The sequence below is a fragment of the Cricetulus griseus genome, chromosome 2, assembly GCF_003668045.3.
Source record: "Cricetulus griseus strain 17A/GY chromosome 2, alternate assembly CriGri-PICRH-1.0, whole genome shotgun sequence".
Lineage (NCBI taxonomy): Eukaryota > Metazoa > Chordata > Mammalia > Rodentia > Cricetidae > Cricetulus > Cricetulus griseus.
The window spans coordinates 385,484,550-385,496,949 of NC_048595.1; the positions used below are offsets into that span (position 1 = coordinate 385,484,550).

The window sequence follows — 12,400 nt, forward strand, 5'->3', positions numbered from 1 at the left end:
GAACAGAGTCATTAAGATGGGTGGCCTGATACACAGATTTCAGATCAATAATGACACAAGGGTAGGCTAATGTAACCTACATTAGAAGGTGTGCTGTTGTACTGAGTAGACAGACCCACTGATTCCCCAAACCGATTTGGCTCTTTCCACTTGCCAGATATCAGGGTGGGTTCCCTGCCTTCCACAGTACGTCATTTAGTACTTTTCAGTTGGTTGTTTTAATGCTTCTTCCCAGTATCACTATTGTAGATGTGTCTGCCTGCTTTCCAAGGCCTTCCACAGCAGCAAACATTCCTACACTGCTCTCAGTACATGCAGGGCAGGGCTTCCACCTGGGAGGGATGGAGCCAACCTGTGGCAGATGGAAATGTTTATCAAATGCAGATGCTCTTTGACATGCTGATAATCTCACACAAGTCAAAAGCTCATTTCTTCCATCTATCCTAGACAGCCTAGTGAAGCAACCAGCTCCTTACCAAGTGTTCTTAGTCATCCTCTGTATGCAGCTCTGTGGCTGTGGCTCACACCAGAGCACCACCCAGCATCTCCAAAGTGTATATACTGCTAGCCCAGAAAGGGCAAAATTCAAAGTCTATTTGCTACTACATGCATAGCATTTTCAAATGCACTAAATTTTCAAAACTGGTAACTCAGCCAGGCATGCCACTACACACCTTTAGTTCCACTGCTCAGAAGGCAGAGGCTGGTGAATCTCAGTGAGTTTGAGGTTAGTCTAATCTACATAGCAAGCTCCAGGACAGCCAAGGTTACATAGTAAGACCATTTCAAAAGTTGGGAGAAAAAAAAAAAAAAAAAAAAAAAAAAGCCGGGTGTAATGGTACACACATTTAATCCCAGCACTCAGTAAGGAGAGGCAGGTGGATCTCTATGAGTTCTAAGCCAGCCTTAGAGCAAGGTCTAGGTCAGCCAGGGTAACACAGAGAAACCCTGTCTCGAAAAATAAAACAAAACAAAACAAAAAAATAATCAAACCTTAAATCAAGGACTAGCTATATAATTAACTATCAGAAGCATAAAGGAGGAAAAATGTACAAAACCCAAGCCAAAATTCAATACATATAGTATTGAATATATCAAAACCAAGATCAAGGACTGCCAGTGTGAATACCACCAGAAGGAGCCTCGGTCTCACTACTAACCCTGTAACAACTCACTACTTAGGCATCTTCTTTACTGAATAAACTAACTGTCAAGCAATTATCCAAGTTGCTAGAGGCTCTAAGTCCCAGGCCAGATCTAGGCAGACAACAGCCACACACTCACTAGCAGCCACATTCCTGGAAATAAAAAGCATGGCCCTGTGTAGCCAGGGCAATAAGTTAGCAGTCTTAATACTTCAGAGGACTTGTAGCTCAGGATGCCATGGAAACTAAGCAGCACCACCCTTTACCCATCCTCTTTCCCTCCTCTGTGAACCAGAATGAGGGGAATAAGCAAGGTGACAACAAATTCCATCAGAAGAGAATAGAAAAAGGACTAAATACACACCAAAATGTTTTTCTTGGGGGGGGGTCTTTTTTTATGTTTTCCTCTTCAAGCTTCCCCAAACTTAAAAAATAACTTATTTTCTACATAACTTTTTTTCCCTTTTGGAGGCAGGGTTTCTCAATGTAATCCTGACACTCACTACATAGAGCAGGCTAGCCTTGAACTCAGATATCCTCCTGCCTCTGCTTCCCGAGGGTTCGATTTAAGATGTGCACCATCACACCCAGCACTGCCCTAAGTCTACTGGTTAAAGCTAGTGCCAAAGAGGTGTCCAACCAGAAATTCATAGACAGTTCCTCAATAAGTGGGCAAAGCCAAGACTATGTGCTCTCCAAAGTTCATGGCTAAGTGAAAAGCAATCTTTATGGTTTAAAAATGCTAAATAATAAAAAACATGAATAAATACTAGAGATACACTTTGTTAAAGTTCTCCTCAAACAACTGTTTGGATTGGTCCTTGTCCCTCCCTCTTCCAGTAAGACCTGCCTGCTCATGAACTAGCCTGGAATGTCACATGACACTCTAGTTGACAGACTAAACTTTGAGAAGCAGCAGCCTCTGTCTCCAACTACAGCCCACACTACGCACAGGCTCTGTCCTTCATAACCCTCCCCACACAAAGGCAGGTCCAGTCCCATGTAAGCAGCAGACTGAGGGTAGCGGGAGCTTGTCCAGGGACACAGATATCAGAATTGTCCCTGAAGACTGGGACAATACAGACTCTTTAAGTTCAACAGTACAAATATCTGGTTCAGATATACTTTTTATCTCTATTCAAAGCTGACTTAAGTTTGTTACTAAACCAAGTAAAGAAGAAAAACGGGGTGGGGGGGAGACATGACTTGAGAAATGGCTCTGTGGTTAAAAGCATTTGTTTCTCTTGCAAAGGATGTGAGTCCAATTTCCAGCACCCAACACAGTGACTCACAAAAACCACCCATAATTCCAGTGTCAGGGGATCTGAAGCCCTTCTGACTTTGGCAGAAACAGGTCATACACATGGTGCACAAACATACAAGCAGTCAAAACACACATACACACAGTTGAATAAATCTTACAACAGCAGCAGCAGCAGCAGCAGCTTAGACCTGTAATTCCATTACTCAAGACGCTGCATCTGTGAGTTGGAGACCTGCCTGAGCTATACAGTGAGTATGAGACAAGCCTGGGTTACACAGTAAGAGCAGTCTCAAAACAAAATAGAACGGAACAAAACAAAATAAGACAGGACATGCTCAGAACTTAACAGATTAAAGCAGGAGACTCACAAGAATGAGGAAGACCCAGCATGCTAAGTAAGTCCCAGGTGATCCTGGCCCTCAGATAAGACCTTGTCTGGGAGAGAAGTCCATGAGCCAGGCTGCACCTCTTACTTGAACTCGACAACAGACCCTGAAGTATTTAAAGCTTCAGGTCCTTTCCTCAATGGGTCTGGCCCCAGAAAGCCAAAGAGCCTTTGTTCTCACTGCAGACAGATCCTCCTTCCAACAGTCCCACCCATTTGGCAGCGCTCATGTTCCAAAACCTGAACATCAGGAACCACAGGACAGGGTAAGGAATTGCACCCATCACCTGGAACAGGTAGTATCTGGCGCTGGCCAGAGAAACGCTGTTTCATTTACTTCAGTTTTGGTAAAACTAAACTTGTTCATGGCTCCTGAGCAGAAGCTCTTTTTATAACCCTATCCTTTCTGCCTCAGACATAGAAAGTGCTAGCTCCCAACTCAGCCAGTAAGCTCACTGTGGCACAGTAATGCCCAACTCCACTGTAAAATCACAAACTACTAAGAATGAGGAACTTCTTCAAAGCAGACATTAAGAAAAACAACTAATGCTCACTGTGTTAAAGTCAGCCTCAGCCCTTTAGCAATGAAAATGTCCTCAAAGTCTTCTTCCACTTGTTTGCCAATTAAATGTTTTCACAAAGCAATCCCTGTCACCAACACCCATGTACGCTGCTTCAGAGCAGCTGTCTGCCTCACCTGACCGTCATTATCTTGGGGCTTTACACACCTGAGCAGACTAAAAGCTCACACCCTTCACAGAAAATTACTTCCTCCAGGCTCAAGGACAGGGTTCAAATGTGAAAAAGAACTTTTTTTTAAAATAATGGAACAAAAAAGGCAAGCCAAGGAGTAAGTCCAGAAGAAACAGGGATTGAGGACAAGGAAATCTGAGGGTGATTTGAAGCAGTTCCTAAGTAGCATAGAAGAGCACAGCAGGACCCACTCCTACCACCAGGAACAGACTGTGCAGATCAGGCAACATCTGCAGAACTGATGACTCCATCAGCAAAAGAAGTCAGGTGTGGTGGTGAGCACCCTTTATTCCGCACTTGAGAGCTAGAGGCAGAGGATCCCTCTGAGTTCAAGACTAGCAGGAAGACCACCCCCTCCCTGACAACAACAGCTCCCATTCTAACCTCACCTCAGAGGTCACCTAACAGAAAGAGGATGGTGGTTCGATTTTCCAGCCACAAGTTTCTCTTTCACTTTTTCACAAGGTCCCAAAATCTGGTGGAAAGGAGTTTAACTGCATTATAGATGGGAACAAAACCTAGAACGCTATGAAATCCAGAAGCCCAGGGTTAAGTGAATGTTAGTGTGGCTGTGGCTCCTATACCCATGTCTACCTTATACTCAAGACCAACTCCTCACAAAAAAAAACCTGCAAGTGATCCCAATCTAGAACTTCTCTTACATTTTTGCCCCACTGGAGAGTAGCAAATGAATGGAAACATGGCTTAGGAAACAGACTATCAGGAGGTACAGGAAACAAATGGCAGGACTTCCTGCAGGCCCTAATCTGTATCCTCCATTAAATCCTATAATCCAGCCTCATCTGAGTCGAAGCTCAGATGCACTTACCTCTGAGGGGGGATATACGGAGCACACACGGTTGGCAGAACCGCACAGGGCTCAGCCAGTGTTTTCTTAGCCTTTTTTGCTTTTTTCCTGACCTTGGACGTAGACCTGACCGTTTTGACCGAGCTTTCTTTTCGACAGACACCGTTTTTCATCTCAGCATCTCCATAAATGTTCAGAGGCCTCCGGGTACAGCCTGGAGGTGTGTGGACATCACAGAAAGCAGTCTTTCTGACAGAGAACGTGGTGCTGCCTCCAGTCAGCTCCTTCACAGGCTCCATCTTCATGTACAAGCCAGCCTTCTGGGCACATGTTACATGGAATGCTGTGTAGCAGTTTGCTTTGTGGCACTGAATGCAGGCACCCACACCTTTCTGCTTACAGAGGTAGCATGTCAGTTTCCACCGAGCAGGAGGTATGTTCCTCACACCATCGATGGGCTCAATGAATACCGTGTTGGCAAAGCCAACCTCTGGGATCCACAGGGCACATACCACGTGGCCCCAGCGGTCATCGTCTGTCTTTTTGAAGGCACCACCCTTATTCGGGCACAACACGCAATCCGCAGGGCGGGCCCGAGACTGCAGGCAGTGGCGGCAAAGCCACTGGCCCTCGGGGATATAGGGAACCCCATAGCACTCCTGGTGCACAGCTAGGTTACACATGTCACAAAAGAGTATCACATTGCTGTTCTGACACTCCCCATCCATGCAGATGCAGCAAACGGCATCCTCATCAATCAAGGACTGCTGCTCACCTTGCTTCTGGTTCTCACAGTATGACTCCTTCTCAAAGCGGTCCATCAGGAACTCAAACATATTCTGTGATACAGCAGACACACAGTCACCCTTGCGCTTCTCATTGATGATCTCTAACCAGGCATAATCTTCCTCATCCATGTCATACTCTACTTCATTGTCCAGCTCCTCAGCTGACTTCTCAATGAACTTGTAGTACACAGGGGGCCTCCTGGGTGCAGATGGAGGACTATACTCCACAATTCGCACCTTGGGCTCAGGAAGGGCACTGGCTGAAGCTGGTGTGCCATGGGTGCTGGGGATAGCTTCATTCTTCTTTTTGACTCTGTTGTTTTTGTGACGCTTAGTTCTTAAGCAAACAGGAGGCCTCTCACTGTTTTCTTTATTACTGTTGCATTCACTCATTTCTTGAGCAGTGAGGTCATCTTCTAGTATGATCTCCAAGGGATCAAAAATACTGATCCGATGCAAGCGCCCTTCAATTTCTATCTCCACCATCCTTTGAGCTTGTGCGTATGTTAATGTTTCTCGAGTGGGGGAGTGTTTAATACTGCACGGGGAAGAAGGATGCCTCGCTGCAGAGCCTCGATGACATCGTCCTTTCCTCCTCATTTGGCAATGATTACCTAAAACAAAGTCAAGGAAATAGTTAATTCCATGCAGGATTACAAAAGACTTCAGAAAACCACAAAATATGCTTGGTAGCACTAACAAATCAACTCTACACCCCACAAATGAAGCTCAGAGCTTAAATACTTCTGAGACTTCCAAACAACTTCTCCTAGGACATTTCAATAAGCCTTCAACAGTACCCCTCAGGACACTCAAGTAAAGGTACTGATAGGCAGAGGCAGCAGGAGGCAGCCGCCCTCAGGGTTCTTGCTGAATAGCTCAGGCAAAAGTGCAAACTACCCACAAGTCACCTTTTTAGATCAAACCAAAAGTCACCTACAAAACAGCAACACACCCTCCAGAGTTGAGATCCTGGCCCTTTGCTCTCAAGTATGGGATTGTTTTTCAGATAAGACTTCACAACACATAGATACTATGACTTATGGCCACAACAAAGGCATGCTCAGTGGCCACCTAGTCTTAACAACCTTTTAGAAAAGTCTCCTTTCTTTTTCCCACTACTGCCCAGCTGAGTGTTCCTGTGAACCTCACTGCTGGGGGCTAGAAGCTTCCATAACTCAGCAACATGGAGTAGTCCATTCTTTCCACATCCTACAAACACACACACAACCTCATCAAGACTTAGAAGGGAACCCTGAACAGATCTGTGGGATCTCTTTGCCCCAAGCAGTTTAATGTAGCTTCCACAGAGCCGAAGCAGAGACCACACTGGAAACTCCCATAGGCAGCAGCAGCAGCCTCTGTGTGCTGAGACACATACTCAAGTCAACCTAGCTGTGGGCAAGATGTCAAAGGGCATCTCTGCTCTCTTCCTGACACACTTGAAAATGCTCAGCTCTTGCTCCAAAGAAAGAATGGGTTCCTTCAAACTACAAAGAACCTGCAGAGTTCCCCCACCCCGAACAAGTCAGAGTCCCGATCACTGGTACACATGCCTGAAAACTTCAATGCAGATATTTGTTCATTTCCAGTGTGGACAAAATCAGTGCACTAACAGCCTACTCTCCTACCTCACTGTAGTGGACTTCTCTTACTTTTGGTTTTCTCTGAGGTGACTTACTGTCTGTGTGTCTTAAGGGCAGGCATGTCCATTCTGAACCACTAGTCAAGTGGACAAGCATATGGAGCAACAAGGGCAGAGACCACTCAAACTCCTCCCTCTGAACAAGCCCAAAGCCTACTTCACTGACAAGAAGCAAAGAAAGACTAAATTCCAAGCTAAATGTCAGAACAGCCCAGAATCAGTGCTCTTAAGGAAACATGGATTCACAACCTCATAGTTATTTTACCAGTCTTTGAGAAAAGCCCTCAAGCAGCAGGCTTCACATTTTAAGTCCCAAAAGGAAATCTCAGCAAATTGTATATGCAGTTTGTAAGACAGATCTTACAGGTTGCAGAAACTCACCTTTCTGTATGAAAATCAGATACCATCTCTCTATGAACAAGAGAACACTGTGGTCAGCCAGACCCCAATGCACCTACATCTGTGGGGCCTCCAGGTGCCTACTCAACCCTGGATTTTCAGGGAACTGTCAGCATAAGCCACCCTAGCCAACCCTAGCCTCCAGTAGCATCTCTTAGGAGAGATAGGTGCACACCCAAGAATCAGCAGCATCATATCCTGCACAGAAAGAACTACAGTGCACCCACTTCACAAATCACTACCAAGGCAGGATAGAAGCAACAGCTCCCAGATTAAAGACAAACGTGTAATTTTCTCCTCTACAGTAAAGCACTGTAACCAGCCCTTCAAATCCCACACTTTTCTAGTGAGCACTGAAGATCTTTAAACCACTTTTCTACAAAAACTGAACCTAATACTTAATGGCCACAGCCACTCTATAATTTGAAATGTAATTGTGACCCACGGAAAGAGGGTATTTAGCACAGTGACCAACAATCTCATCTGCTTCCTCGTTTTTCCTATACCCAGCACTTTGACCCTCCGGCTCTATGCAGAAACAAGCATTTCCATGGAGGGATCAGCAAAGGCAATAAGCATGCTTCCCCAGAAATAACTGTGCTAAACACATCCTAAAAAGCTTTGCTGGCAAAAAGAGGTAAACGCTCAAGATCAGTTCAGTTCATTTCCTGCCTGGTGTTTGTAGGCAAGCCATTTAAACTTCCAGCTTCTACCCCCCCACTATAAAAGCACACACAGGAAAGAGACACACCTCTAAGGCGGTGTGACCATGCAAGGAGTGAACACAGACTCAGGACAGTGCTAGACCCAGCAGGTGTTAAGACAGTAAATAAACACCCCAACTCTGTAACTATATGTTACCAGATGACAAACTCAGTCGCGGCTGGGTGAAGGGAAAATCCCCCATTAAGGGGCGGTTTCCTAGGTGTGTGTAAGTGTCACAACTGCAGTGTACGAAGAGGAGCTGTGTTTTTCTGCCAATTGTGCACAGGAAAGTTGCTTCTCTCCTAAAAGGCCTAAGAAAGCCGCGCACGCGCGTTCGTTTCTCAGCGTTTCCTGAACATATTCACGGAGTTTGGCGGAGCTGCAAGCTTGCTCCGGAGATACCAGGACGCGCTCGACTTAGGAAATCTTCCGAGCCCGTCCCTCTTCGAGGGAGTTTCCTGTCTTGGCAAAATAGATCGGACCTATCTGTTACATAATGCGACCCGCTCCGCGCCGCCAATGCTACGGGCGAGGACGTGGGCAGACGCCGCGAGACCCCAGGCCTTCCGCCTCCTTCGCTGTCTGACGCCCGGCTTCGATGTTGCCCCGGCCGCTCAGACCGACAGCCGAGACGCCCAGAGCCCGCCCGCCGGCCCGGCCCGGCAGCTTCCCCGCCTCCTGAGCCCAGCCGCCGGCTCCATTCTCTTGGCCGCGCCTCCCGCGCCGCAGCGGCCTCCTTCTACGCCTCTGTCTGTCTCCCCGACCCCGCCGCGGCCTCCGTGTCCCTCTCCGCCCCCACCCGGCTGCGGCCTCCGCCTCCGCGATCCCGCGGCGGCCTCGCCTCCCCGGCCCCAGCCTCTTCGGCAAGCCGCCGGCACCGATCTCAGCGTCCTCGGGCGCGCCGGCTCACCGCGGCCCACGCCGGTCCGGCCTTCTCAGTTCCTCCGGCCCCCGCGCCCGCCAGGCCTCACGGCCTCCGGGCCTCGCCGCCCCGATTCTCCGGCCTCCCCGCCCGCGGACAATGCGGAGCCGCCGCCGCGGCCGCCAAACATGGCGCCGGCACCTCCGCCCCGGCCGGCGAAGCAGGCGGCGAGCGGCGACCGCCAGACACTCACCTTCGGGGCGCCGCGGCCGCGGGAGCCCGGCGGGCGGGCAGGCGCGGGGGCCGGCGCGGCCGAGGCGGCGCTAATGGCGCCGCGGCTCCTCCGCCAACGCCGCGCAGCCGAGCCCCGCCGGGCTCCGGGGCGCGCTCGGCCGGCGGCTCCGGGCCCGCAGGGCGCCGCGACTCGGGCGGGGTCGGCGGCGCCGGCACGGCCGGCTGAGGCCGGCTCGGGGCCCGGCCGGGCTGAGGACGCGGACGCGGAGCTGCTCGGACGCCTGCCGAGGCGCTGCTCGCTCCCCAGCGAAGCAAACAATGCGGCGAGCGCTCCGCCCGGCGCGCTGCGTGCGAGACGCGCCCCGCCCGCCGCCGCCATGACGCGCGCCGCGCCAAGCCGGGATGAGGGGGCGGGGCAGGACGCGAAGGCTAGAGTGGGGTGACCAGGAAGGGTGGCTCTCTCTACGGGAGTGAGGGTGGGGATCTTGAGGAGTGAAGGGGGGGAGGAGTGCTGCCAGAGTGGGGTGGCTAGGAAGGGTGGTTCTGAGGAGGAAAGGGTGGGGCTCCTGAAGGGTGAAGAGGGAAGGACTGCTGCAAGAGTGGGGTAACCAGGTGATGTTTACTAGGGGGTGTAGAGGCACTGAGTAGAGCAAGAATGCTGACCCTCAGGAGCAGGTAGGGTTTCCTGAGTGTGTGTGTCTTTCCAGGGGTTGGTTCTTGAGGAAATGAAGAGTAGACAGCTTAAAGAGGATAAGAGAGGGTTTGGTAGTGTCACATGACCCCGGTGGTTCATGAAGGGTTAGTTAGGGGATGGAAATCAGGTTCCTGAGGAAGGGTCACCAGACAAGGGTGTATACCTGCAAGGGATAAATGACTAGGATTGGAGGACCCTAATATGGCACTAGAAAGGTCACAAGGAGGGGGTCAGTGATTGGTTAGGACAGGGTATGGAAAGGAATTGTGAATGACTTGTGACCTTGACAAGTATGGAGGTCTCAAAAGGTATGGAGGAGCCAGGTCTGGGGGTGCATGTCCCCAACACAGACCTTCGTTTTTGTTTGTTGCTTTGAAACAGGGTATCACTGTGTAGTTCTGGCTGTCCTGGTGTTATGCCAAGTTCCCTTGCTCTTAAACTGGAACTCACTATGTAGACCAGGCTGGCCTCAAACTCACAGAGATCTGCCTCCCAAGTGCTGGAATTAAAGGCATGGGCCACCACAACTGGCTCAGGCCTTCTTTTAAGCATTTTACTAGTACAGATAATTAAACAGGGATATTGGATATCTCTACCTAGGACCTGGTGAAACAGTAGAGCAGTGGTTATCAACCTTCCTAATGCTGCCACCCTTTAATACAGTTTCTCATTTTGTGGTGACCCCCAACCATAAAATTAGTTGCTACTTTGTAACTAATTTTGCTACTGTTATGAATTGTGACGTAAATATCCTATATTCGGGATATCATTTAATACAGGACCTCTGTGAACGGGTCATTTGACCCCAAAGGTGTTACAACTTACAGGTTGAAAAACCTAGGCTGTAGAGACTACTGGAGGTTCCAAGATCCCTGTGGATAGGAGCTCAGAGACACAGGTCTTACTCCAGTTGGTTGCTTCTACTTTATTCTTTAGTTTAAGACGCTAAAAGTTAGTGGTTACCTGAGAATTTCTTTTTTTTTTTTTTTTTTTTTTGGTTTTTCAAGACAGGGCTTCTCTGTGTAGCTTGGAGCCTATCCTGGCACTCGCTCTGGAGACCAGGCTGGCCTCGAACTCACAGAGATCCACTTGCCTCTGCTTCCCGAGTGCTAGGATTAAAGATGTGTGCCACCAACACCCAGCTGAGAATTTTCATTGTGAGATTTATCTCTACATGTTTTGAAATGAGGGTGAAGACTAAATGGTTCTTTAGTTTCCTTTAAAGGCTTCTGATGGGTGTCATGGTAATAAAGGAGAGGTATGCTTGTGACATCAGGGTGGATCCTTCAGATAAACAGACAAACTTTTCATTCAAGGCCAGAACTTCCATCTTCCTGAGCTAAAGAGTCTTCCTCCACATAGTAGGCAGGACAGGACTACCTCTCAGGATGACACCAAACGTTACTGGGACAGTGCAGCCTTGCTCACTTACGCATCCCAGGTTGGAACTAGAGCCCATAAGCTTTTTGCTGACCAATACTCATGCCCCACTGCAGCCAAACTATGGGTTGGAAATAAAGTTATTTTGTTGTTGTTGTTTGTTTTGTTTTGTTTTTCAATATAGGATCTCTCAGTGTAGCCCTAGCTGTCCTGGAACTTTCTCTGTCAACCAGGTTGGCTTTGAACTCAGAGGTTTACCTGTCTGCCTCCTGAGTCCTGGTATTAAATGTGATTTCTCTGCTAGAAAATAAAAATTTTAAATGTGGGTTAATTCTGGAGCCAAGGTCATCCTGTGGCCACTCAGAAGCAAGGTCCCACATTTAGCTAGTACTCCTAGAACATCATTGCACCATGATAGGAGCAGCAGCTCTGAAAGGCCTGAGCACATCTGCCACAAAGCCAGGAACTGCAAATGTTGCCTCCTCTGCAGATGTCCACTTACCTGAATCCAAGCATACCAGGACAGCCAGCCATAAAGAACAAGCAAGCTGCTGGACATTGGTGGCACAGGCCTTTAATCCCAGCACTCAGGAGGTAGAGGCAAGCAGATCTCTGTGAGTTCGAGGCCAGCCTGGTCTCCAGAGCGAGTGCCAGGATAGGCTCCAAAGCTACACAGAAAAACCCTGTCTCGAAAAACCAAAAAAAGAACAAGCAAGCTAAGCCCTGACCTTCTCTCGTCCCTGGGAAAACTATATGCAAACCAGCAAGTGAAGGATTTCCCACAACACAGAGTCAAAAGTAAGACACAATCTCATAAAACAAAAGATGAAAAGACATGAACCCTTCAGAGAGCAGGAAGGACTGAGGGAGAATGTGACTCCCCAGAGGATGAAAGCAGTGCTTGGTAGGCTGGGGGAGTCCTCCGTGCAGGCATGAAACCAAGACATCCTGCAATTTCAAGGGTGAAGAAAGAAACTGAGATGATGAAGTAGGGGTAGGCTGGGGTTGGGGGAGGAGGGATGGGGGTGTGGGGAGGGAGAGGGAGAAGGGACTTACATGTGAAACAAGCTTGTTCCCTAACTAGAACTAATAAATAAATTAAAAAAAAAAAAAAGAAACTGAGAAACTGTCAGAGAGGAAGGACCTTCTTTATGGTGACTCAAAGAACGTATGTAGGAGGAACTACCAAAATTCTAAAAGAATTGAATCTAGAATTCATATACAGTAAATCTAGTGTTCAAGCCAGGAGTTAGTGGTGCACGCCTTAAATCCCAGCACTCAGTAGGTAGAGGCAGGCGGATCTCTGTGAGTTCAAGGCCAGCCTGGTCTCAAGAGCGA

At 48.6% G+C, this 12,400-nt stretch overlaps 1 protein-coding gene across 4 annotated transcripts in view; it reads right to left on the minus strand.

Annotated features, from left to right (window-relative positions):
- Nucleotides 1–9,178, minus strand: part of Brd1 (bromodomain containing 1) — a 47,667-nt gene extending 38,489 nt beyond the window's left edge. For all 4 annotated transcript variants that reach the window (XM_027396211.2, XM_027396210.2, XM_027396209.2 and 1 more), the window contains exons 1-2: nucleotides 9,008–9,178; nucleotides 4,377–5,757 (exon numbers count right to left, since the gene is read on the minus strand). In XM_027396211.2, the coding sequence (XP_027252012.1) occupies nucleotides 4,377–5,743 (1,367 nt within the window). In that variant the 5' untranslated portion in view covers nucleotides 5,744–5,757; nucleotides 9,008–9,178. The remainder of the gene's footprint in view (nucleotides 1–4,376; nucleotides 5,758–9,007) is intronic.
- Nucleotides 9,179–12,400: the final 3,222 nt, after the last annotated feature.